This window comes from Puma concolor, chromosome D2 (genome assembly GCF_028749965.1).
Source record: "Puma concolor isolate L17-30 chromosome D2, mPumCon1.1.hap2, whole genome shotgun sequence".
In the NCBI taxonomy this organism is placed as follows: domain Eukaryota; kingdom Metazoa; phylum Chordata; class Mammalia; order Carnivora; family Felidae; genus Puma; species Puma concolor.
Window position 1 is genome coordinate 56,244,269 of NC_141677.1, and position 27,863 is coordinate 56,272,131.

Sequence of the window (27,863 nt, forward strand, 5' to 3'; positions counted from 1 at the left end):
CTGCGTTTGGCTCTGTGCTAACAGCTCAGAGCCTGCAGCCTGCTTTGGATTCTGTGTCTCCTCCTCTCTCTGCCCCTCCCATGTTCATGCTCTGTCTCTCTCTGTCTCTCAATAATAAACGTTAAAAAAAAATTAAAAACAAAAACAAAACTTAATACAAAAACTCTTGCAACCCAATTTAACGCATGAACATAGTTACAAACATGCTAAACAGAATTCTGTCCATTAATACAGTGAAGTTGTTGGGACCATTCCAGGAATGCAAGGGTGGGTGACTTAACATTAGAAAGTCAGTGTAATTTGTCATACTAATAGTGTGTTTGCAAAGTCATAAAACAGAAGAGGCATCTTTAAAAACTGTAGATTACCAATATCCAAATCATATGATCACTACCCCATCCAGCAAAGTACCTCTAAATTTGAAGCAATAGTTTCAATTGTTGATCTGGAAAAAAAGCATAATAAATACACTGCAGAATGACCAGAACATCTGGAAAAGTCTGGCTTTTAGCAGGGCACTTTTGAATAGTGAAAAATCTTCCAGTCATAAAGGAATTAATCTCTTAAGTGGAATTTCTATAGCTATATCAAGACGTGGGTAAAATGCAAAAAAATCATAAGGTGGGGGTATCCAGAACAATTCGTCAGTACATTCTTCCAGGCCATTTTTAATGATTTCTATTAATGACCAACATATTTTTGATCTACCATTATTGTTGTAGTAATACAAAACAGCTTTATGATTTAGAAAGAGGAAAAGACTTCTCCCTATTACACAGTATATCACGGACTTGGAAACAAATAAAATCCCTCCGACAACAGCAAGGGTTTACAAGCACCCCAGTAAAGTTACAGTTTCAAAGGTGAGTGGCTACTCTGTTTGTTCTTATAAGTCTCCTGAGGAACCGCCCATGAATAACTGGACATTTACAGTAACTGGGAGAAAATCCAGAAGCTAGACATCTACTTGATGTCGTCAACAAAGGACTTGTATTTTAAATACTTGAACAATCCTTAAAACTTAATGAGACAACTTGATTTCTTAAATGGGCAAAAGATTGGGGTGCCTGGGTGGCTCAGTTGATTAAGTCAGACTTCGGCTCAGGTCATGATCTCATGGTTTGTGGGTTCGAGCCCCACATCGGGCTCTGTGCTGACAGCTCAGAGCCTGGAGCCTGCTTCAGATTCTGTGTCTCCCTCTCTCTCTGCCCCTCCCCGCTACTCATACTCTGTCTCTGTCTCTGTCTCTCTCTCTCTCTCAAAAATAAATAAACATTATTAAAAAAATTAAAATGGGTGAAAGATTTGAACAGACACTTCACTAAAGAAGGCACATGGATGGTAAATGGACACATGAAAAGATGCTCAGCATGGCATGGCATGTCAGTAAAGAAATGTAAATTAAAACCACAGTGGGATAACTGTACACCATTTAGAATGGCTAAAATCCAAAACAAGACAAAATTAAAAAGGCAGTAACAAATATTGATGAAGATATTGAGCAGGAGGAAGTCTCATTCATTAATTGCTGATGAGAATGTAATTAGTGCAGCCATTTGAAAACAGGTTGGCAAAAAAAAAAAAAAAAGAAAGAAAACAGTTTGGCACTTTTCTTACAAAGCCTCACATAGACCCAGCAATCATACTCCTAGGTGAAATGTATAAGTCATAAAAACATAGTTAGTGGAGGAGATGGTTACAGTTCAAATCTGTATTTGCTAATCACTTAAGCTGTGTGTGAATACATTGAAATAACTAGTTCCCTCCCCACAACCCATGTCTTTTTCAAAACTAAGAAATTAGTGTAACTTCAGCCTATTAAGAAAGACATTTACTTTGTTGATTTTTTTTTCCTGCTACAGTGGTTTTTAATGAAAGTGCTTCTTGTGGTTTTTCTTTTTTTTTAATTTTTTTATAATGTTTGTTTATTTTTAAGAGAGAGAGAGACAGAGTGTGACAGGGGGAGGGGCAGAGAGGGAGACACAGAATCTGAAGCAGGCTCGAAGCTGTCAGCACAGAGCCCGACTCAAAGCTCAAACTCACGAACCACGAACCACGAGATCATGACCTAAACCATGAGATCATGACCTGACCTGAGCCTAAGTCAGAAGCTTAACCGACTGAGCCACCCAGGCACCCCAGCTTCTGACAGTTTCTGAACCTAACCTAGCATGAAACTTTTTCGTAGAGTTCTGAATTCACGTAAACTTGCTGACTTGCCTCCATTCCTTTAAACCAGTCTGATACGCCCATGCATTATGAGCCCCTGGGCGGAAAAGGAGAGACAGAGATGCCATAAGTTTGTTCAGAACAGCAGATCTAGACCAATACCGCCTGCTCACCACTCACTTTTACTCTCACTACTAATGTTCTTGGGGTGTACAATTATTTGTTGTAAGAGATTGGTCGTATGTGTGTATATGTGTTAAGAACACCTCTAACAGATCTCACATAGTCCCATTATTTCTGCTTCAAATAATTATGTTTATTATCAATTAGGGTAAAAATGAATAAATGTGATGAGCAAAACCAAGAAGAACTGTTAGAAATGTCTGAGACTCAGAAGAAAACTGAAGGAAAAGCATTTAAGAATGGGGATAAATGGGAGGTATTTATATTTCAAAATAACATTCAACTCCTCTTTGCTGGTTATAACATTTAATTGTTTGGTAGAATAGGAAATCTTGGTATTTGTAACAGTTACCCAACAAAATGACAAACCTAAGAAATAAAAGTGTAATTTCAAGAATTCTTGTCTTAAGCAGTGAACTTACATTGTAAATTATATATTTATGTTTTGGTTTCTAGAGCCTCTCATACTTAGCTTCAGAGCTTGAAGAAACAGACATTGAAAGAATAAGACCAATTACCTTGATCCCACAACTTTCTTTCACTACAGAATTAACAAACTTATCCAAGTGTTCACTGTAAGCATTTTAAAGGATTATTTCTTCGTTATATATTGTCTGTTGTATTGTTTTTTTTTTGTTTCACTTTTATAATTATTTTTTTTATTTATATATGAAATTTATTGTCAAATTGGTTTCCATACAACACCCAGTGCTCATCCCAAAAGGTGCCCTCCTCAATACCCATCACCCACCCTCTCCTCCCTCCCACCCCCCATCAACCCTCAGTTTGTTCTCAGTTTTTAAGAGTCTCTTATGCTTTGGCTCTCTTCCACTCTAACCTCTTTTTTTTTTTTTCCTTCCCCTCCCCCATGGGTTCCTGTCAAGTTTCTCAGGATCCACATAAGAGTGAAACCATATGGTATCTGTCTTTCTCTGTATGGCTTATTTCACTTAGCATCACACTCTCCAGTTCCATCCACGTTGCTACAAAAGGCCATATTTCATTTTTTCTCATTGCCACGTAGTATTCCATTGTGTATATAAACCACAATTTCTTTATCCATTCATCAGTTGATGGACATTTAGGCTCTTTCCATAATTTGGCTATTGTTGAGAGTGCTGCTATGAACATTGGGGTACAAGTGCCCCTATGCATCAGTACTCCTGTGTCCCTTGGATAAATTCCTAGCAGTGCTATTGCTGGGTCATAGGGTAGGTCTATTTTTAATTTTCTGAGGAACCTCCACACTGCTTTCCAGAGCGGCTGCACCAATTTGCATTCCCACCAACAGTGCAAGAGGGTTCCCGTTTCTCCACATCCTCTCCAGCATCTATAGTCTCCTGATTTGTTCATTTTGGCCACTCTGACTGGCGTGAGGTGATACCTGAGTGTGGTTTTGATTTGTATTTCCCTGATAAGGAGCGACGCTGAACATCTTTTCATGTGCCTGTTGGCCATCCAGATGTCTTCTTTAGAGAAGTGTCTATTCATGTTTTCTGCCCATTTCTTCACTGGGTTATTTGCTTTTCGGGTGTGGAGTTTGGTGAGCTCTTTATAGATTTTGGATACTAGCCCTTTGTCCGATATGTCATTTGCAAATATCTTTTCCCATTCCGTTGGTTGCCTTTTAGTTTTGTTGGTTGTTTCCTTTGCTGTGCAGAAGCTTTTTATCTTCATAAGGTCCCAGTAATTCACTTTTGCTTTTAATTCCCTTGCCTTTGGGGATGTGTCGAGTAAGAGATTGCTACGGCTGAGGTCAGAGAGGTCTTTTCCTGCTTTCTCCTCTAAGGTTTTGATGGTTTCCTGTCTCACATTCAGGTCCTTTATCCATTTTGAGTTTATTTTTGTGAATGGTGTGAGAAAGTTTCAACCTTCTGCATGTTGCTGTCCAGTTCTCCCAGCACCATTTGTTAAAGAGACTGTCTTTTTTCCATTGGATGTTCTTTCCTGCTTTGTCAAAGATTAGTTGGCCATACGTTTGTGGGTCTAGTTCTGGGGTTTCTATTCTATTCCATTGGTCTATGTGTCTGTTTTTGTGCCAATACCATGCTGTCTTGATGATGACAGCTTTGTAGTAGAGGCTAAAGTCTGGGATTGTGATGCCTCCTGCTTTGGTCTTCTTCAAAATTACTTTGGCTATTCTGGGGCCTTTTGTGGTTCCATATGAATTTTAGGATTGCTTGTTCTAGTTTCGAGAAGAATGCTGGTGCAATTTTGATTGGGATTGCATTGAATGTGTAGATAGCTTTGGGTAGTATTGACATTTTGACAATATTTATTCTTCCAATCCATGAGCAGGGAATGTCTTTCCATTTCTTTAAATCTTCTTCAATTACCTTCATAAGCTTTCTATAGTTTTCAGCATACAGATCCTTTACATCTTTGGTTAGATTTATTCCTAGGTATTTTATGCTTCTTGGTGCAATTGTGAATGGGATCAGTTTCTTTATTTGTCTTTCTGTTGCTTCATTGTTAGTGTATAAGAATGCAACTGATTTCTGTACATTGATTTTGTATCCTGCAACTTTGCTGAATTCATGTATCAGTTCTAGCAGACTTTTGGTGGAGTCTATCGGATTTTCCATGTATAATATCATGTCATCTGCAAAAAGTGAAAGCTTGACTTCATCTTTGCCAATTTTGATGCCTTTGATTTCCTTTTGTTGTCTGATTGCTGATGCTAGAACTTCCAGCACTATGTTAAACAACAGTGGTGAGAATGGGCATCCCTGTCGTGTTCCTGATCTCAGGGAAAAAGCTCTCAGTTTTTCCCCATTGAGGATGATGTTAGCTGTGGGCTTTTCATAAATGGCTTTTATGATCTTTAAGTATGTTCCTTCTATCCCGACTTTCTCAAGGGTTTTTATTAAGAAAGGGTGCTGGATTTTGTCAAAGGCCTTTTCTGCATCGATTGACAGGATCATATGGTTTTTCTCTTTTTTTTTGTTAATGTGATGTATCACGTTGATTGATTTGCGAATGGTGAACCAGCCCTGCATCCCAGGAATGAATCCCACTTGATCATGGTGAATAATTCTTTTTATATGCCGTTGAATTCGATTTGCTAGTATCTTATTGAGAATTTTTGCATCCATATTCATCAGGGATATTGGCCTGTAGTTCTCTTTTTTTACTGGGTCTCTGTCTGGTTTAGGAATCAAAGTAATACTGGCTTCATAGAATGAGTCTGGAAGTTTTCCTTCCCTTTCTATTTTTTGGAATAGCTTGAGAAGGATAGGTATTATCTCTGCTTTAAACGTCTGGTAGAACTCCCCTGGGAAGCCATCTGGTCCTGGACTCTTATTTGTTGGGAGATTTTTGATAACCGATTCAATTTCTTCGCTGGTTATGGGTCTGTTCAAGCTTTCTATTTCCTCCTGATTGAGTTTTGGAAGAGTGTGGGTGTTCAGGAATTTGTCCATTTCTTCCAGGTTGTCCAATTTGTTGGCATATAATTTTTCATAGTATTCCCTGATAATTGTTTGTATCTCTGAGGGATTGGTTGTAATCATTCCATTTTCATTCATGATTTTATCTATTTGGGTCATCTCCCTTTTCTTTTTGAGAAGCCTGGCTAGAGGTTTGTCAATTTTGTTTATTTTTTCAAAAAACCAACTCTTGGTTTCGTTGATCTGCTCTACAGTTTTTTTAGATTCTATATTGTTTATTTCTGCTCTGATCTTTATTATTTCTCTTCTTCTGCTGGGTTTAGGCTGCCTTTGCTGTTCTGCTTCTATTTCCTTTAGGTGTGCTGTTAGATTTTGTATTTGGGATTTTTCTTGTTTCTTGAGATAGGCCTGGATTGCAATGTATTTTCCTCTCAGGACTGCCTTCGCTGCGTCCCAAAGCGTTTGGATTGTTGTATTTTCATTTTCGTTTGTTTCCATATATTTTTTAATTTCTTCTCTAATTGCCTGGTTGACCCACTCATTCGTTAGTAGGGTGTTCTTTAACCTCCATGCTTTGGGAGGTTTTCCAGACTTTTTCCTGTGGTTGATTTCAAGCTTCATAGCATTGTGTTCTGAAAGTATGCATGGTATGATTTCAATTCTTGTAAACTTATGAAGGGCTGTTTTGTGACCCAGTATTTGATCTATCTTGGAGAATGTTCCATGTGCACTCGAGAAGAAAGTATATTCTGTTGCTTTGGGATGCAGAGTTCTAAATATATCTGTCAAGTCCATCTGATCCAATGTCTCATTCAGGGCCCTTGTTTCTTTATTGACCGTGTGTCTAGATGATCTATCCATTTCTGTAAGTGGAGTGTTAAAGTCCCCTGCAATTACCACATTCTTATCAATAAGGTTGCTTATGTTTATGAGTAATTGTTTTATATATTTGGGGGCTCCGGTATTCGGCGCATAGACATTTATAATTGTTAGCTCTTCCTGATGGATAGACCCTGTCACTATTATATAATGTCCTTCTTCATCTCTTGTTACAGCCTTTAATTTAAAGTCTAGTTTGTCTGATAGAAGTATGGCTACTCCAGCTTTCTTTTGGCTTCCAGTAGCATGATAAATAGTTCTCCATCCCCTCACTCTCAATCTAAAGGTGTCCTCAGGTCTAAAATGAGTCTCTTGTAGACAGCAAATAGATGGGTCTTGTTTTTTTATCCATTCTGATACCCTATGTCTTTTGGTTGGCGCATTTAATCCATTTACATTCAGTGTTATTATAGAAAGATATGGGTTTAGAGTCATTGTGATGTCTGTATGTTTTATGCTTGTAGTGATGTCTCTGGTACTTTGTCTCACAGGGTCCCCCTTAGGATCTCTTGGAGGGCTGGTTTAGTGGTGACAAATTCCTTCAGTTTTTGTTTGTTTGGGAAGACCTTTATCTCTCCTTCTATTCTAAATGACAGACTTGCTGGATAAAGGATTCTCGGCTGCATATTTTTTCTGTCTAGCACACTGAAAATCTCGTGCCAATTCTTTCTGGCCTGCCAAGTTTCAAAAGAGAGATCAGTCACGAGTCTTATAGGTCTCCCTTTATATGTGAGGGCACGTTTACCCCTGGCTGCTTTCAGAATTTTCTCTTTATCCTTGTATTTTGCCAGTTTCACTATGATATGTCGTGCAGAAGATCGATTCAAGTTACGTCTGAAGGGAGTTCTCTGTGCCTCTTGGATTTCAATGCCTTTTTCCTTCCCCAGTTCAGGGAAGTTCTCAGCCATTATTTCTTCAAGTACCCCTTCAGCACCTTTCCCTCTCTCTTCCTCCTCTGGGATACCAATTATGCGTATATTATTTCTTTTTAGTGTATCACTTAGTTCTCTAATTTTCCGCTCATACTCCTGGATTTTTTTATCTCTCTTTTTCTCAGCTTCCTCTTTTTCCATAACTTTATCTTCTAGTTCACCTATTCTCTCCTCTGCCTCTTCAATCCGAGCCGTGGTGGTTTCCATTTTGTTATGCATTTCGTTTAAAGCGTTTTTCAGCTCCTCATGACTGTTCCTTAGTCCCTTGATCTCTGTAGCAAGAGATTCTCTGCTGTCAGCTATACTGTTTTCAAGCCCAGCGATTAATTTTATGACTATTATTCTAAATTCACTTTCTGTTATATTATTTAAATCCTTTTTGATCAGCTCATTAGCTGTTGTTATTTCCTGGAGATTCTTCTGAGGGGAATTCTTCCGCTTGGTCATTTTGGATAGTCCCTGGCGTGGTGAGGACCTGCAGGGCACTTCCCCTGTGCTGTGGTGTATAACTGGAGTTGGTGGGCGGAGCCGCAGTCAGACCTGATGTCTGCCCCCAGCCCACCGCTGGGGCCACAGTCAGACTGGTGCGTGCCTTCTCTTCCCCTCTCCTAGGGGCGGGATTCACTGTGGGGTGGGGTGGCCTGTCTGGGCTACTTGCACACTGCCAGGCTTGTGATGCTGGGGATCTGGCGTCTTAGCTGGGGTGGGTAGGCAAGGTGCACAGGGGCAGGAGGGGCAGGCTTAGCTTGCTTCTCCTTAGGTGATCCACTTCAGGAGGGGCCCTGTGGCAGCAGGAGGGAGTCAGATCCACTGCCGGAGGTTTGGCTCCACAGAAGCGCAGAGTTGGGTGTTTGCGCGGAGCGAGCAAGTTCCCTGGCAGGAACTGGTTCTCTTTGGGATTTTGGCTGGGGGATGGGCGGGGGAGATGGCGCTGGCCAGCGCCTTTGTTCCCCACGAAACTGAGCTCTGTCGTCCGGGGGCTCAGCAGCTCTCCTTCCCTTTGTCCTCCAGCCTTCCCGCTTTCTGAGCAGAGCTGTTAACTTATGACCTCCCAGACGCTAAGTCGCGCTTGCTGTCGGAACACAGTCCGTCAGGCCCCTCCGCTTTTTGCAAGCCAGACTCGGGGGCTCTGCTTGGCCGGCGAGCCGCCCCTCCGCCCCGGCTCCCTCCCGCCAGTCCGTGGAGCGCGCACCGCCTCGCCGCCCTTCCTACCCTCTTCCGTGGGCCTCTCGTCTGCGCTTGGCTCCGGCGACTCCGTTCTGCTAATCCTCTGGCGGTTTTCTGGGTTATTTAGGCAGGTGTAGGTGGAATCTAAGTGACCAGCAGGACGCGCGGTGAGCCCAGCGTCCTCCTACGCCGCCATCTTCCCTCTCTCCTGTTGTATTGTTTTAATAATAGTATTAGACTAATAGTATTAGAGTGAATACCAGATGCCAGGCACTTTACTAAGGTTTTAAATACATTTGCACATTTAACTGCAACCATATCTCTGTGGTATTATCCCCATCGTAGATTTGGGGGAATTTATGCTTATGAAGGGCAAGTTGCCCAGGGTCACCTAATTCATGACTCAGGTAGGACATAAACCAGTTTGGTTTGGTGATTGTTTTTTGTTTTGCTATGGTACTAATTTTTGTTCAGGTATAGATAGCCACTGCAGAAAATAAGAGTATGTGGTTGCCCACCTCTTGCTTCCATAAGTATTCTGTATCTGGAGGAAAATTTTCTGCTTTATACAAACTTCTTTCCTTTCCAGTTGTGGTTTTTTTCCTTGAGCTGTGTTTTCTCCCTATTCCTAGGACATTCATGCAAAAACAGATCTCATACAGATTCCCATTTCTCCCATCTCTAAGCCCATGGACCTCATCTCCTTTAAAGGAGATGGATATGGCATCTTGGGACATTGAACTAGGTCCAACTTTTCAACATCTCTGCCCCATGGGACACTTTGTACCAATTCATCTTTGAGTATTGTGTGAATGTGCATCATTTAATACAGCGTTGGAGGGTAGTAGATGCCCGATAAATAATTATACTTATGAAATGAATGGATGGATGATTACATTTGAAATGAACATAAAGAGTAGCAGACACAAAGGCACAATTACCACTACCCTCTTTCTGACTAGCAAAGTGCAGCAGTGAGGCAATGCTTTATTTGTTCTGCACCTACTTCCAAAGAGGGCCTGAGATAATTATTATGTAAGACAGGCATACAAAAGGACCATCTAAATGAGGATGAGAGAACAAGAGCCACAAAATAGAAGTTAGAAGTAAAGAGTGGGAAGAGAAGGAAGAAGATATATGTGCTGGAAAACCTAGGCTAAAACTTAGTGGAAATCAAGGCAAAAGGAAATGGGACATGTTCTGTCTTTTCAAAGCCAATGCTATTATGGGGCACTGCTGTCATTATTCCCTTAAAATGTCCAGTTGAATAAGGATTGATTCTCTAGAAAAGAAGAACATACCGGTGTCAGGGATAGAGATGAAAGGAATACAAGGATTAAAGAAGAATTATAAAGAGTTTATAGGTGACAAAAAAGGCAAGATTTCCCAAAGATAAATATAATCCTGAATTAATGGATTTTCATAATCAGTTCATGAGCTCATTGTTAAAACTACTTTCAGAGGGCAACATTAAAAAGTAATTTGTAAAAAGTAAAAAGTAATTGGTAAGATGCTTAGAAGAGGCCAACAGGGAGATAAGAAAAATAAGTAATCTTTTGTCTCCTGAACCTCTGAAAAGGTTACAGAGAACATGGGCAGATATGGAGGCCGGGAGATGCTGGGCCCCTAGGACGATTACGGTGGAGAACAGAAGGGCATATTATGTTTCATCCCAGAGCTTATCTTCCAACCAGTCTTCTCCCTTCTGAAAAAGAGAAGCCCTAAACATCATTAGGTCAGTTGCCTTGCAGCTGAGAAGATAATTCAATAAATGTTGGTTGAATGAACAAATGAATGAGTGGCCGGAAGATTCTCTTTAGGAGTTTCATATCACTTAAGGGATCAGTTTGATTTCCCAGCAAGTGTTTCATAGAAGCCCCAGGGAATCTGGCTTGCCTCTCTGGTCTTTGGGCTTAGAGAAAGAACGTCCTAGAGAAAAAAGAGTGTGCAGCCTAAAGCCTAAAGGGGTTTATAAAGACCTTTAAGAGGACATAGCAACTCTGTTGACTTAGAGCCACCTCACTGAGGTTATTGAAAACATGGTGTATTTCTTTTAAAAGTGTGTCTTTCTTCTAGAAGTTAGAAAATATTTTTGAGTTTTTAATTCAAGCTCCTCCCCCCATTCCTAAGTCCCTCAGTTTTCTCCTCTTAGAAGTCTAAGTTACAGTTTAGTAAAATAAATAGCAGAGTGATATATAGTACCTTGACTTTACTTCTTTCTTTATTTTTAAGTAAATATCTTTAAAAAAAATATTTGAGTAGGAGAGGCTATTATCCACACATAGGCAATCATTATTTGGCTCAAAGATAGCATTAAATGGTTTCCAAAAAGGTCATACTTTAACATGCTTAGGTACATTTTGAAAAGAACAATATTTTGTACCTGTCTTGCTTTTCAAGGATCCTTTAAATATTTATTTAATTTTTAGGCATGAACAAAAGAGGAGAGCCAAAATTCAGAAGCTTAAATATTTTATTAAAATATTATCCAACGATAAACAAGTTTCTTGCACTTGCGTATCTCCCCTACAGTTTGATTTTAAAGTCATGTTTCAGCAAATTTTCAATATTCAGATAATATGTTGGCCAGAAACAATTTGCTTGGAGGTATGCCATTGTCATTTACTTCTGTATCTTATTTTATGTCATACATACTTTTATATTTCTTGGTAGCTACTGTTATATGTGACAAGTAATTTCTGTTTAGAGATGATCAATCTATATGGGTAGGCAAGTCATTTATAAATAATGTATTTGTAATTCAGCAATAGTCTTTTATACTACAGTATAAATTATTTGATTTGTGGTTGTTCTAAATACTTCCATTCTCTCCTGCTGAAATTCCTACCAACCCTGGATGTGCAGCATTACTGTTCACTTGCTAGCAAGGTGTAAGGCAATTATTTAAACTAAAATGAGTAACATAGCTTTTGTAAGTGCTGTTTGATTTCTCCAAATAGTCCCAACCCTGACTTGATGATTTCAGTCTCTTGCTGAATTTGTAAGTATGTATGTATGTATGTTATTTATTTGTCTGTTTGTTTATGTTTTGGATCCCTTTAAGAAGCTGATGAAAGAACATACATATAACAGACTCCTAATTGCTGTCCAAAGGCCCCATCATCAGAACCCCTGCACTAAAGGAAGAAGAAAATAGGACAATGGAGAAAAATTAAAGACAGTAAAGGAGTCTAGATAGGAAGTGTTGGCTATTATGGGGGTTAAACTTGCAACTAGACTTGAAAGGAAAGTTAGGAGGGAATAAAGATTTGTGTATGTGAGCATGGGCTGAGGTTTGAGGAGTGAGGAAAGAATTATAAATCTAAATCAGAGGTATGTTTACAATACCTAAAATAATTTTTTCTCTCTCTGCTCAGAGGCTACCTTCATTTTGTTTATCTAAACTTGACAAGTTTCTATCATCTTAAAATGCACCTCTGTTGAAATTCCTATTTTAAAAACATGCTAAGATATATACTGACTATACTTTCCTGTTGTACTTAAAATAAATTGTGATACAATAATCTAAGTTTAAAACTTGCCCCCACCCAAGTAGACAAATGCGTATTTTGAATCCTTCATCATCATACTACCACTTAGAACATGATCTTAACAAACTAAGAGGCAGGGAAGGAAGGGAATCTAGCTAGGAATAAAGTGCACCATGAGCTACTGCAAAAATTGTAAAATAAATCTATTTATTTAGATAGCCTAACAGATGCTAACCTACATTTTGAATTTAGGAACTCCTTGCCGTTCCTCTTTATTCCTTTCTCACCTTAGTCAAACTGAACTGCTTGGTTTTTTCCCCATACATCCTTGCCATTTCCTACCTCTGAGCTTCTGAACATTCTAGTTCTTCTACTCACAAGGCCCATTTTCATTCTTGACACTCCATCCCAGCCACGCAGTGGTCCAGAGAGCTGCCATCAGGGGACAAGGCTCTACCAGGAGACTTCACAGAGGTGGAACTCTCTACCTTTACAGTTACTACCCAGGATCTGGTCTCCAGCCCTGCAGTCTCAGAACCTGAATTTGACAGTCCCGTGAGAATACGTCTATATCCCCTAAACGAAACACAAGACTGATGTGTAAAATCAAAATGCCAATTTTACATTTGAATATAGTTATCAGTGCATCACCTCTCTTCAGGTAGCCAATTTACTGAGTTGCAATAAGAAATTTCTCTCATAGACCTGAATCCTATAAGTCCATTAACTACACCCCTATAAACTTTTCTACATTAGGGATGCCTTTGTCAAGGGACTAGTGTGCTGACTTATATTCACTCTTACAAGGACAGTGCTAAGATGACCGGAGAAAACATTTGCCTCTTTGACTCTCCTTTTTCTCTACTTTTCTGGTTAACCACCCATCCTTTTGATTGACACGTTCTTATCTTTCAGGAAGCATTTTCTCCCTCCTTGATTTCCTTCTTCTTTGAGCACCTATCACTGTTTCCCCAAACACTGACAACACAGGATAAGTCAAAATAAGATTTTTCTAAAAAACCCATTAGGTTTGTAGTTATGGCAGTGATGGGATTGTAGTATAGAACAGCACGCAGAATCAGAAGTCCCGGGTTTAGTATGGAACTGTCTACTCAGCACCTCCCTACTCGTTCTTCTGGGACTCTTTCTCCCTCCCGTACCTCCTGTAGCTCATTTAACTTGTCCTTGGACTCCATGAACCAATGGATCTCCCCTTTTGTTGAGCAATTCAACCTGGGTTTCTATCATTTATAATAAAAACTAATGTAGTTTCATATAGAGACTCAGTTTCTTCATTTATAAAATTGGAAGAATAATGCTTATTTCCTATAATTTTTATCAGGTTTAAATGAGATAAAGAACTTTAAAAGTGCTATCCAAAAGCAAGTTATTCAGGTATTGTGTTATATGTACCCATATGCTCAGAACTATATTTGTAATCCTTTTATTCAATTCATTTTCTTTGAAACCACTAAAAGGCATTGTATTTTTAAGGACATATGATTATTTCCTTTTCTTATAATCATGTGGATGAAATGCTATACCTATTTTATATTCTAGTATTTTTAAAAAAGAATAAAAATGTGTTAGTGAAGATTCTTATTTTAGCTTTTCGCTATTTATTTATTTATTTATTTATTTGGTGCTTCCAGTGAGCTATCAACTGTTTCTTTTATATTTAGGTTTATGAAGTAAGTCAAAGGACAAGCTTACTGGCAAAACTGTATTTACCTTTACCTAACAACACAGAGGTGAAAAGCAAAACTGTTTTGGAATATGTAGAGTTTAGCTCTGATGAGCTGGTCACACCTGCATATGGAGAAGTAGGAAGCAGTAAGTGTATTTAAAACGTCCCCTCCCCCACCTCTATTCTCTTTTTGAACTCTGTATCCCACGCGACCCTGGATCATTTAAGTGAGTAAAGAATGCTATGTTTACGGTATCAGGTTTGAAGTGTGTTAAACTCTCCTTTCAGATGTTAAACCAAGATTTTTTACACTTTGTCTTGAATCATCAGATCTTTGGGAAATCTAAAATTTGGAATCAGTGGGGCGCCTGGGTGGCGCAGTCAGTTAAGCATCCGACTTCAGCCAGGTCACGATCTCGCGGTCCGGGAGTTCAAGCCCCGCGTCAGGCTCTGGGCTGATGGCTCAGAGCCTGGAGCCTGTTTCTGATTCTGTGTCTCCCTCTCTCTCTGCCCCTCCCCCGTTCATGCTCTGTCTCTCTCTGTCCCAAAAATAAATAAACGTTGAAAAAAAAAATTAAAAAAAAATAAAATTTGGAATCAGCACCTGTGCTTTTCCTAAATTATCTGAAATAGGAGCACGGTGCTCTGTGGAACAGGAGTCTGATCCTGAGTGGAGAGACTGTTCTGCTTCTACCTCTCCTTCAGTGAAGCCTAAAGAAGCTCCAGAACGTGTTGATTTGTCTTTGAACTGAATAGGGAAGGGAGAGAGAAGGAAGGAGAGAAAGAGAGAAAAGGAGAGAAGGGATGTATTGTTAAGCCCCCTGGAGACTGAGAAAGAAAATGGGTAGAGGGAGAAGACTCGGGAATGTAGGGAAAAAGGACAGAGTAGTAGCTGGTTTGGCGCTTGACCTGCTGCCAGTGTCCTTTCCTTCTGGAAGCCACTTCCAGAAAGAATGGTTAAGAAACGTTCTGGTTGTAAGGAGAAGGCAGTAGAGACGTTCAACCCTAGGTTTTCCTCTCTCTTTTGTAGTCTGTTTGAAGTCGTCTGCCTTGAGGTACCTTAGATGGGAAATGAGGGAGAGCTCTAAAATTAGAGCCTGGGGTCACCACAGAACAGCCTTGGGTTCCACAGGTAAAAGTCAGGGGAAAACATCTACAATGTGTTAAACTCTGTGCTTTATTTAAATTGCATGTTTTTAATGCTTTTTATATACAGATGTGCCTTTTATTCTTGAGGGAAATGCAGCTGAAGAACTTTGTCTTTTGACATCAGGAAAACTTAGCTACTGTCTATCATGGGCTTTAGACGAAAATGGTATTCCTCTGACACCCAAGTCGCAGTCCTTAAGATCTGCTTACTGCAGGTAATAAACTTATTTTATTTTATTTTATTTATTTATTTTTTAATTATTATTTTTCAATATGTAATTTATTGTCAAATTGGTTTCCATACAACACCCAGTGCTCCTCCCAACAGGTGCCCTCCTCAGTGCCCATCACCTGCTTTTCCCTCTCCCCCACCCCCATCGACCCTCAGTTTGCTCTCAGTATTTAAGAGTCTCTTATGGTTTGCCTCCTTCCCTCTCTGTAACTTTTTTTCTCCCCCTCCACCCTGGTTTTCTGTTAAGTTTCTCAGGATCCACATAGGAGTGAAAATATATGGTATCTGTCTTTCTCTGCCTGACTTATTTCACTTAGCATAACACTCTCCAGTTCCATCCACGTTGCTACAAATGGCCAGATTTCATTCTTTCTCATTGCCGAGTAGTATTCCATTGTATAAATAAATCACATCTTCTTTATCCATTCGTCAGTTGATGGACATTGAGGCTCTTTCCATAATTTGGCCGTTGTTGAAAGTGCTGCTATAAACATTGGGGTACAAGTGCCCCTATGCATTAGCACTCCTGTATCCCTTGGGTAAATTCCTAGCAGTGCTATTGCTGGGTCATAGGGTAGGTCTATTTTTAATTTTTTGAGGAACCTCCACACTGTTTTCCAGAGCGGCTGCACCAGTTTGCATTCCCACCAACAGTGCAAGAGGGTTCCCGTTTCTCCACATCCTCTCCAGCATCTATAGTCTCCTGATTTGTTCATTTTAGCCACTCTGACCAGTGTGAGGTGGTATCTCAGTGTGGTTTTGATTTGTATTTCCCTGGTGAGGAGTGATATTGAGCATCTTTTCATGTGCCTGTTGGCCATCTGGATGTCTTCTTTAGAAAAGTGTCTATTCACGTCTTCTGCCCATTTATTCACTGGATTATTTGTTTTTCGGGTGTGGAGTTTGGTGAGTTCTTTATAGATTTTGGATACTAGCCCTTTATCCAATATGTCATTTGCAAATATCTTTTCCTATTCCATCGGTTGCCTTTTAGTTTTGTTAATTGTTTCCTTTGCAGTGAAGAAGCTTTTTATCTTGGTGAGGTCCTAATAGTTCATTCTTGCTTTTAATTCCCTTGCCTTTGGAGATGTGTCAAGTAAGAAATTGCTGCGGCTGAGGTCAGAGAGGTCTTTTCCTGCTTTCTCCTCTAGGGTTTTGATGGTTTCCTGTCTCACATTCAGGTCCTTCATCCATTTTGAGTTTATTTTTGTGAATGGTGTAATAAAGTGGTCTAGTTTCATTCTTCTGCATGCAGGTAATAAACTTTTATGAAATAATACCAATCTTCAGCAAAGCATCACACAGAATCTATATCTGTAAAAGGGGAAAAAACTCCAGCAGTGGTAAGAGCAGGTCAGTTTATTTGGACTATTTATTTTTATTTGCATTTACATGTAAGTGACTGTATCTCTTTAATGCTTAGGTCAGGGGCGCCTGGGTGGCGCAGTCGGTTAAGCGTCCGACTTCAGCCAAGTCACGATCTCGCGCTCCGTGAGTTCGAGCCCTGCGTCAGGCTCTGGGCTGATGGCTCGGAGCCTGGAGCCTGTTTCCGATTCTGTGTCTCCCTCTCTCTCTGCCCCTCCCCCATTCATGCTCTGTCTCTCTCTGTCCCAAAAATAATAAATAAACGTTGAAAAAAAATTTTTTTTAATGCTTAGGTTAATAGCTACATGGATGATGACAGAGACGGTTCCATAGCTCTTGCAGGCAGGGACCAAGTACTCCCAAGGATTTTATTTGTGAAGCTTTTATATCTCCCAAACATTTTGGATTATGAAAGAATCATTTATGCATTATCAGTTTGCTAGAAGAAAAATCCTAGAAATCTTATTCATGTCCCAGGACTTCTTTATTTATTTTTTTTAAGTTTATTTATTTTGAGAGAGAGTGAGAGAGACAGAAAGAGTGAGCATGAGAGTGCAGGGTAGGGGCAGAGAGAGAGGGAGAGAGAGAATCCGAAGCAGGCCCCATGCTGTCAACACAGAGCCTAACATGGGGCTTGATCCCTCGAACTATAAGATCATGACCTGAGCTGAAATCAAGAGCTGGACGCTTAACCAACTGAGCCAGCCAGATGCCCCTATGTCCTAGGACTTCTTAGAGAAATTGGGATTGATTTCTAGATTATACCACAAAAAGGATTGCTAGAATTAAGTACAGTAAAATTCTGTAAAAATGATAATACTGGTTTATATGTTTGCTACATTTAAATAAAATAGTAAATGTAAGGGGCAAGTGGTTTCCATCATTTAAAAATTAATGAATGATGATAACAAAAAAATGGTCTTTCCCCTCCCCATCAAAACATATATTTGTTATTATTTTTTAATAGTATGGAATTTTTATGTGTTTTTTTAAGTTTATGTATTTATTTTGAGAGAGAGAGAGCACACACAAGCAGGAGAGAGGCAGAGAGACAGGGAGAAAGAGAGAATCCCAAGCAGGCTCTGTGCTGTCAGTGCAGAGCCTGACGCAGGGCTCAGATTCACGAACTATAGATCATGACCTGAGCTGAAATCAAGAGTTGGTCGCTCAACCAACTGAACCACCCAGGCACCTCTAAACACATATTTTTAAAGGACGTAGTTATATATCCAACTATATGACATTATGGAAAAGTCAGAACTGTGGAGACAAAAAAAAATCAGTGGTTGCCAGACATTAGGAGGAGGCAGGGATGAATAGGCAGGACACACAGGATTTTTAGGGCAGTGAAACTACTATCTATATGATATTATCATTGTAGATACCTGTCATTACATGTTTGTCAAAACCTATGGAATGGAATGTATAACACCAAAAATAAACCGTAATGTAAACTGTGGATTTGGAGGGATAATGATGTGTCGACCATTGATTGTAACAAATGCAAGTCTTTTATTGTGATGAATGTACTAAATTATACATTGTTAAAGAATGTTGATAGTAGAGGAGGTGGCATTTTTTGGGGGGTGGGAGCGGGGGTAGGAGATACATAGAAACTGTGCACTTTCTGATCAGTCTTGCTCTGAACCTAAAACTCTAAAGAGTCTATTTTTAAAATAAAATAATTTTTAAAATTTAAAACATTGCTATAAATAACTTGGGTTAAACAGGAAATCAAGACTGAAATTAGAGACTATTTTAAAAATAACAATGAGATCACTGTGTATAAAACCAGTGAGATATGGCCAGAGTGACAGTAAGAGTTCAAAAATGCTTTCCTTGGCAATAGTTTTAGAGAAAAAAAACAAAGTGTCAGTAGCACTCAGCAATTGATATTGAGGAAACTGAGGTCAAGAAGTTTTAAGAAGAGGCTGAAAATAAGAGAGACAATAGAATCAAAGTATAGGTTTCTTGAAAGTCGGGGCAATCTTTATCTTCCTAGAACAAATGATGAAATCCATAGAGAAAGAGCCAGAATGTACTAGAAAGAGTATGCGATCCTTCACGGAAAGAAGATGTTGAACCAGAATGCAAGTGAATAGCTATGGCTTCAGAGAAGAGGAAATATCTCTTCAAATCAGAGGAGACAGAAATAACTATGTAGACAGAAACAAAATTTTAATGATGTCCTTGTTTTGCTAAGTACACAAGGTCATCTCCTTAGAGACCTGAGTAAGGGCATTTTAGAGAAAAATGGAAAATTAATAAAGGTAATTCATTTGGAGCTAGTGAGTAACCTTTTAATACTCTGAACCATTATTTGTTTTTATTTCTTAGTTTTTCCCTAGCATAGTCCCCACTGCAGCTATTTCCAATCTTTGCCTCATCATACTATTCCTTGCTTTTTTTCTTGGAGTCAAATGTTTGTTCTCCTTACTCTGAAGCTTTTATACAGGTAATTTGGAACTTTGTCTCCTTTAGGATCCTGATGATGTATTTATATCCCTTTTTCTTACATTATCTTTAACTATTCCATTTCCCTAAGCTGTTAGTCTTTGGTATCCAAGAAGCCTTCTTTGTTTTAAAACAAAGAAAAACCCAGGCATTTGATTAAACTCTGAAGACCTGTCTTGACCATTTTTCCTGTCCAAGTCCTCATTTGTGTGGTCTACTCAACTTTGTACTTTGCCTCCACTTTTTATTCACATATTCCCTCTCTAACTTAACCAATTTATTCCTGAATGCTACCAGTGACCTTCTGGCCGTATTCATTGGCCTGTCCATATCATTTCGCTTCTGGAAGCTTTTTCTCTGATGGCATCTGCGATGCTGCAGGTAGCAGTTCCTTTACTTGGGAACTCAAATTTACAAAAGATTGAAAGCAGTTCTGTGAAAGATCAGGACAGATGACAGATTTCAACAGGAAGTGAATTGCAAGAGAAGGTTTCAAAGTCCAGAGTGCTCTCTAAAGTAGTTAACTTGAAGTAAAACTTTATAGCTGGGGCCTCTGTGATCAGCGTGATTGGTTCGAGAACTCTCCTCTACAGTTGTGGGTGCTCAAGGACTGGTGCTGAGAAGGCGTTCCAGAAACCTAGGATGGGTGCTCCAAAAAGCAAGGCTGACTTGTGAGAGTCAGAGCGTGGAACCAAAGGAGATCCAAAATAAAGGCTTCATTTATTCTCTGATTTACTCATTCATTCATTCATCAATGAGCTGGAGATGAAGCAGTGAACGAAAAGAAAATCTTGGCATGTTTTAATACCACACTGAGCACATCTCTCTAATCTCAGTGATTGTTGTCTAGAGTTTTGGTTTAACACATTTTTAAAATATGAAACAGTTTTTCTTATGCTCATTAGTTAATTTACTTTTCTGACATGATTGACTTTTGTATTTGCACCTGTTTATCTTTCACACTTTCATTCTACATTTACTTTTCTTACTGAAAATTTGCTCCTTTAATGATTCTTCCACTCACTTTCTGTGGATAGCAAATTTGTTTAGTTATTGTATATATTTATTTACTCCTCCTACTTCTTTGAGAGAGAGAGAGAGCAGGGGAGAGGGCAGAGGGAGAATCTTAAGCAGGCTCCCTGCTCGGTGCAAAGCCCAGTGCAGGGCTGAGTCTCATGACCGTGAGATCATGACCCAAGCCAAAATCAAGAGTCTAACACTTAACCAACGGAGCCACCCAGGTGCCCCCCTTGTCCTCATTCTTGAATAATAGTTTGGGTGTAAAATCTGAGGTTGATTTTTATTTTATTTTCCATTGACACTTTGAAGCTAGAATTGCATAATTTTCTGGGATTTATTATTCCTGTTTAAAAGTCTGCCGTGTTGGTGTTTTGTAGACAGTCTGTCTTTTCTCCCTTAATAACTTTACCTTTTTTTAATTTTTTTTATTTTTTTTGGCTTAATTCATAGAGACAAAAGCCAGCAGTTGAAGGGAGGGAGGAATGGGGAGTTGTTGAGTTGCTGTTTAACAGAGTTTCTGTTTGGAATGATAAAAGTTCTGGAACGAGATAGTGACGGTGGTTGTACAACACTGTGAATATACTTAATGCCACTGAATTGTGTTACTTGCTTGGCATTTGGTTGTGGAGAAGGAAATACAGGTGACAGGGATTTTGCCGTAGGCCACAGCTGAACACCTATGAGGTAACGGGAAGAATCACTGTAGCAAAGGTAGGAGATGTTCTGAGGTCTTTATTACTGTCCATGAGGCAGAAATCATGGGTAAGTTTCTCTCCTTAATCTATAACATGTAAGCTTTGCCTCGGGCTTTGTGACCTAGGCTAGGGCTCTTCCTAGGAGAAGGAAAATTTCCTGTGAGAAGGAAGTTTCCTACATGATAACGTCAGGGGTATTAGGCCCTAGAGATCTCTTGTGACAAAGATATCAAAACAGTTCAAATACAAGGACAGAAATAGGAATTAAAGAAAGGAAGAATACTCATACTTCACCTATTTGTAATTGTGTTTACATCCTATCAAACCAGGCATTGGCTTAGTTAGCAATAGCTTCTAAAGATTCATCAGAGAAATATGAATAGAAGCTGATGGAAAGTAGACAATATAAGATAGTGTCCCTGTTTGGATTAAGACATTATTTAATCTGAGTTAGAACTGTATTTCTGGACTCCCAGTTTATGGACTGGAGCGTTTCTTGAGTTACTTTATGGAAAGGATCTTAGAGATTTTCTGGTACAAATCCCTCTAATTACACATGATGAGGCAAATTATCTATGAAGAGAGAGATGAAATAACAGATAATTGATGGCTCCAAAGAAATCCTTACTGTTTGGGGTTGAATTTCTTTTGCACTTAGCCTATAGCTGAGGCCACCAAGAATGAATTATGAGTCTAGATTCCTATAGCTCTCCAACTTCTCCAGATGGCCTCATATGAGCAAAGATAGTCTTCTGGCAGAATATGTCCCAGTATTACTCTATAGTATGTTTCAATTGTAAAGATAGAGCCTAAAGATTCTGTTTATATTGTGGACTTTATTAATTTTGCTAAAGCTAACATCTTGATTAAATTTCAATATTGTGCGTCCTATAGAAAGAAAATATTTAACAAGTTACTTTCCTCAGGGTTTACAAAGTACATTCAGTAAGCACTATTCACTTGGGCATCTACTGTGTTTTAGCTACTACACAGGGTGGAGATGGCAAAGATGGATATTTATAGCCGTTACTGTTAAGAAGCTTATTGTCTCTTAAGGAAGGTGGTAGACACATTGATCAACAAGCTATGATACAAGTTAGAATGTGCGAAGAACCAGGAGAGATATCACACCCAAATCTTCTGTTTTATCCTTAAATGCAGGGGAAGGATAGCTTTCATCTTTAACTACCTGGAATGGGTAGGTTTTACCCAGCATAACAGACACACAACCTGCATACCGTATGCAAAGTCACCAAATACTTTTCTCTATGTTAGTGTGTTAAGGAATGTAGATGCAAGAGGCGTTCCTGGAATTCCATGGCTCATTAATGCACGGAAGCTTTTTGAATGGGCAAACGAAGTAAAAATTGATCCAAATAATCCAGAATATTCTGATTTAATGGAGTTTGTCATGGTAAGTTATAGCAAATATCAATACTACAAATATATTCTATTTTGTAAGCTCTCCTCCCTCATACTTCAAAGTTTGCTGTATATTTTTCTAGGCACCACGAGGCATGTAAAGATAATTCTGGGGACATATAACTTTCAACCAGTTTACAGTACTGTAAAGGCGATTAGAAATTTAGCAACTGAAATAATTGCTAGTGGAGACCTGATGGTTGGTACTCTGCCCTTCCTTAGCAGCCTGCAGTACACCCTACAGGCTAACCTTCAAGCTAACATCTCTTATGTAACTACTGAGGACCAGTGGTATTATAGATGCCAGAGGTATAAAGATGATTTATAGACACATTCTTTCCCTCAAAGGCTCCATTATCTGTTCACTTCTCTTTCTTATAGCCATCTGAACTGCTCTGTGTGCCTCAAACATGCATTCTTCATACCTTTATGCATGTCATTCCCTCTGCCCAGAAGGGCATCCATGGTGACTGTCTCACCTACCATGCAAGTCTGGTGAAGGTTTCCTTGATAACCTCAGTTAGATACGGGCCCTTCGTTCTTTTCGCTCCTGTTAACTTTTTTTTTCTTTTTATAACTTCTATGGCTCTGATATCATTCTGCCTTTTACTGTAGTTATTCATTCTGTGTTTTATTTTTCCTTGTAGAACTACAGCGAATAAATCTTTGGCAGCTAGCTCTCTTCTTTACATGAACCGTGTATTCACATGTGCATTTATAGGCTAAAACAATGCACAGATCGTTGCAGTTAAGCTTCCCTAGATCGGAGCTCCCCAACTAACGTGCTCAGTTGGTTACAGGTGTACAGAAATTTTGATCCTTTCTCAACAGTTATGGCAACCAGATATAAATAGTCTCTTCTTTTAACCCAGTGCGCAATACAAATATTTTCATTTTTCGCTCAAGTCACGACCAGGAAAAGGTTGGGAAGCCATATATGCTGGATTCTGTTTTTCCTTTTCTTTCTTTCTTTTTTTTCCCCCAGATTCTATCTCTTGTATAGATTCATTGCTCCATTTCCTACATATATGGAAACTCTCACATCTCACAGTTGGGCGGGGGGAGGGAGAAACAGTGTTTTGAAATAATTCTTGAATTCAAAAAAATTAATATTTTCAGTAAAGACTTTACATTATTTATGTTTTATAGTACATGAAACATAAAGGACAGGACATTCCAAAGTATTTTCGTCTTGAACAGATGCAAGATGAATTTAACTTTGTCTCTGAAGAGGAAATGGAAAAGAGTAAACGTTTCCAGCTATTGCAACTTAGAAATGCAGGTCAATTAGATGTTTTCCTTCTGCAGCAAATGCCTCTCTATGATAAAGAGATTCCAGATTTAGTCTTCCAGGTACATGGTTTCTATTTGAATATGACATTGTGTGATAGATTAATATTTTTGCTGCTTTAAATCTATCTTATTTTCTCTTTTTTTTAACTAGTAAAATACGTTTACTTTAAAAGTAGGTTAAAATAGGTTTTTTAATTTCACTTTGGTTATTATCAATCAATGAAAAAAAATGAATAAATTCTTTGATATTTGTTTTTGTCCTGGGCTGAAAGGAAATTGCAGTACACCACTTAATATTAAATATAGTAAAACTTGTTTTAAAAAATAATGTAAGGGGGCGCCTGGGTGGCACAGTCGGTTAAGCGTCCGACTTCAGCCAGGTCACTATCTCGCGGTCCGTGAGTTCGAGCCCCGCGTCAGGCTCTGGGCTGATGGCTCGGAGCCTGGAGCCTGTTTCCGATTCTGTGTCTCCCTCTCTCTCTGCCCCTCGCCCGTTCATGCTCTGTCTCTCTCTGTCCCAAAAATAAATGAACGTTGAAAAAAAAAATTAAAAAAAAAAATTAATTAATTAATTAAAAAAATAATAATAATAATGTAGGGGGGCGCCTGGGTGGCTCAGTCGGTTAAGCGTCCAACTTCAGCTCAGGTCACGATCTCACAGTCCGTGAGTTCGAGCCCCGCGTCGGGCTCTGGGCTGATGGCCCAGAGCCTGGAGCCTGGTTCCGATTCTGTGTCTCCCTCTCTCTCTGCTCCTCCCCCGTTCATGCTCTGTCTCTCTCTGCCTCAAAAATAAATAAACGTTAAAAAAATAAAAAATAAAAATAAAAATTCTTCAAAAAAATAAAATAAAAAATAAAAAATAATAATGTAGGGGTGCCTGGGTGGCTCAGTTGATTAAGCATACGACTTTGGCTCAGGTCAAGATCTCACAGTTCGTGAGTTCAAGCCCCACGACTGGGTCTGTGCTGACAGCTCAGAGCCTGAAGCCTGCTTTAGATTCTGTGTTACCTGCACTCTGTCTCTCTCTCTCTCTCTCTCTCTCTCTCAAAAATAATTACACATTAAAAAAAATAATGTAAAGAATTCTGTATGTTTGTTTTTGTTGCTGCCACTTAGCCATCCTTTAGCTTTTATACCCTAATTTAGAGTATATGCAAACAAATATATACAAGACTCATTACATTTAAAACTCAAGTTATAGGGAGAGGTTGGGAGATGAGAAGGCACCACCTACACACCCACTGGATGATTAGATTGAGTTTCAGATGTAATCAGCCAGGGATGCAGAAACATACAGAAGCAGAGCAGAACATAGGACAGGACACCTGCAACAAATTTTGATGCTGGTTTTTCCTGGGCTTTGGAACCCTAATGGGGATTAAGCTTCTTGTGACATGTCCACACAGAGTAAGGTTTTGCCAGAGTTAACAAAACAAAATGAAACAAACAAATCAATCAAACAAAAATCCCCTGTACACAATAGGCAAAATTTACATAACTACTCTAGGAGAATTAATACTTATATGGTAAATGCACTTCCATTTAAGGAATGTTTATAAACTTTGGACTCTTCTAGCTCTTGAACCCAAGTCAAGGCCATATTATCCTTCAAGAAAAGAAATAGAGCCAGTACCTAAGTGTCCCTGAACAAATTCTCTGTCTCCAGCTTTCTAGCATTCTGGAAAAAACCTGTTCCTTATAATCGGTCCCGTGAGTATGATTCAGTGACCCTACTGTCTGTGTGGTTCTGAAACTGAGTTGGTGTAAGGATCATGACCAGAAATCAGTTTCCTCATAGGCTCTTAGACAAATATTATACTCAGTGGATAGACATCAATTTTCCCATTAATCTGAACAACATAAGGATGGCCACTATTATCTCTACCAGTAAGAGCCAATACATTAAGACAAAAAGAAGAAAGGAAAGAAGGAAATTAGAATTAGAAAAGACAAACTGCCTTTGTTTACAGAAAATACATTTGTCTTCATGGAAAACATAAGAGAATCTACAACAAACTATCAAAAATAATAAATTTGTTGAATATAATATCCATATTTTAAAATGAATAACAATTTTGTTAGAACAAAAAGAACATTGTGCCTCTACAATGAAGAAATCTAGTTGTCACCATCTCGACTCAGTGATCCAACTTAATCTTATTAATTGTGGTAGACAGAATAATGACTCCCTAAGGATGTCCACTCCCTAATCCCCAGAACCTGTGAATATGTTCTGTTACGTTGTTTAAAACAGGGAGATTATCCTGGATTACCTGGGTGGACCTAATCTAATTATATGAGCCTTTAAAAGCAGAGAAATTTTTCCAGCTGGGAGGAAAAACAGCAGCAAGAGAAATCAGAGATTTGTCAAGAGAAGGATTCAACATGTGGTTGCTGGCTCTGAGATTTAGAGACCCACCTACCTGTAAAGACTGGAGACGGGTCCCTGGAAGCTAAGAGGGGGCCCCAGCTGACAGCAGCAAGGGAATCAGACCTCAGTCCCATAGCTGCAGGGTCCTGGATTCTGCCAACAGTGTCAGTGAGCTCGGAAACAGATCCTTCTGGAGCTTCCCAATAAGAACCTGGCTGGCCTACACCTTGTGAGACTTGGGGCAGAGACCTGGGGCAGAGAACTAGAACCTCACACCTACAAAACTGTGAGAGGATAAGTTTCTGTTGTTGGAAGCCACTTAATCTGTGATAATTTGTTACAGCAGCAATAGAAAACTGATACACTAATAAAGGACAGCCAGATATTACTGGCCCTTACATGATACAGTATAAAATACACAACATTATAATGAAGTATCCTTGCCAAATATGTGTAATCTGATTCCAATTAGGACTTTAGATGAATTTGTTTACAAGAGATAGGAGGACTAGAGAAACAAGCTAAGTGGCACCACTGAAACAATCAAATTTGCAATGTGGGACAACTGGCTGGCAGGTACAACTGTTTTAATCTCTTTAAAAAGGCAGAGTATTCTAGATTAAAAGAGACTAAAGGGACAACCACAGGCAACATGATCTGTAATTAGATCTAGATTTTGAGGGGGAAAAATGGCAATTGGTGAAATTTGACTATGGGATGAGTATTAAATAATACTGGGAAATTGTTAATTTTGTTGTCTGAGATTATGGCATCGTGGTTGTTAGTCCTTAGTTTTTTGAAGATTCATGCTGAAGTATTTATTTAGGAATGAGGTATCATGGTATCTATAATTTACTTTGAGATATTTTAGCCAAAATAATAAAAATAATAAAAGAGATTAAGCAGATGTGGCAAAGTACACAGTTGATCCTGTAACAACTTGGGGGTTAGGAGCGTCGAACCCTGAGCAGTTGAAAGTTTGTGTATAACTTTTGACTCCCCTCAGACTGAACTAATAGCCTGTTGTGGACTAGATGTGTTACCAATAACATAAAGCATTGATTAACACATATTTTGTATGTTACATTATTATATGCTGTATTCCATAAAGTAAGCTAGAGAGAAAAGAAAATGTTATTAAGAAAATCGTAATGAAGAAAAAATATATTTTCAGTACCATACTGCAAAAAAAATCTGTATCTAAGTGTGCCTGCACAGTTCAAAGCCATGTTGTTCAAGGATCAACTGTAATTACTTAATCAAGAAAATGGGTATATGGATTTTAACATTCTTGGTAATTTTCTGTAGGTTTGAAAAATCTGAGAAAATAAAGACAAAAATAAATAGCATTCTATACATCAGTAAAAACCTACTAAAAATGTAACTTAATGAAGATACCCCTTCAATGACAATAAAAACTCTAAGATACTCAGGAGTATATTTAACAAAAAGATGTTCAAAAACTTAGTGGAGACAATTATAAAACATTTTGAATGATGTAAAAAAAATCTGAGTAAGTGTTCACTGATAGGAAGTTGTAAGATGCCCACATTGTAGGATGCTGGTCCTCCCCAAATTAACGTGAAAACGTAGTAATACAATCCCAAACCAGTGAAATAGAGCAGAGGGCCTCCAAACAGACTTATCATGCATGTGTGGAAACTTCTATGTTTGGCAGAGGTATCGTCACAAATCAGTTGGAAAAAAATGGACTATCTGTTAAGTGGTTCTGGTCATCTCTGTAGAAAGAAGTAAAGTCAAATTCAAATCTCACAAAAGGAATACATACCATGTGTAATGAAGATTACACGTGAATTATGTTACCTATACTGGAATTAAAATAAAAAACTTCATAAAAAGGAAAATGTGAAAAGCAAAACTTAACTGAATATCTTAATCTTGGGGTAAGAAAGTATTTCTTAAAACACAAAAAGTATAAATTAAAAAGGAAAAGCTTAATAAATT

General features: G+C 38.8%; 1 protein-coding gene across 5 annotated transcripts in view; it reads left to right on the plus strand.

The window, feature by feature from the left end:
• CC2D2B (coiled-coil and C2 domain containing 2B) overlaps nucleotides 1–27,863 on the plus strand; it is a 98,615-nt gene that overhangs the window by 28,857 nt on the left and 41,895 nt on the right. For all 5 annotated transcript variants that reach the window (XM_025917801.2, XM_086680494.1, XM_086680493.1 and 2 more), the window contains 8 exons: nucleotides 723–863; nucleotides 2,500–2,608; nucleotides 2,809–2,927; nucleotides 11,149–11,326; nucleotides 13,893–14,043; nucleotides 15,114–15,261; nucleotides 22,088–22,226; nucleotides 23,384–23,587. In XM_025917801.2, coding sequence (XP_025773586.2) covers nucleotides 723–863; nucleotides 2,500–2,608; nucleotides 2,809–2,927; nucleotides 11,149–11,326; nucleotides 13,893–14,043; nucleotides 15,114–15,261; nucleotides 22,088–22,226; nucleotides 23,384–23,587 — 1,189 coding nt within the window. The remainder of the gene's footprint in view (nucleotides 1–722; nucleotides 864–2,499; nucleotides 2,609–2,808; nucleotides 2,928–11,148; nucleotides 11,327–13,892; nucleotides 14,044–15,113; nucleotides 15,262–22,087; nucleotides 22,227–23,383; nucleotides 23,588–27,863) is intronic.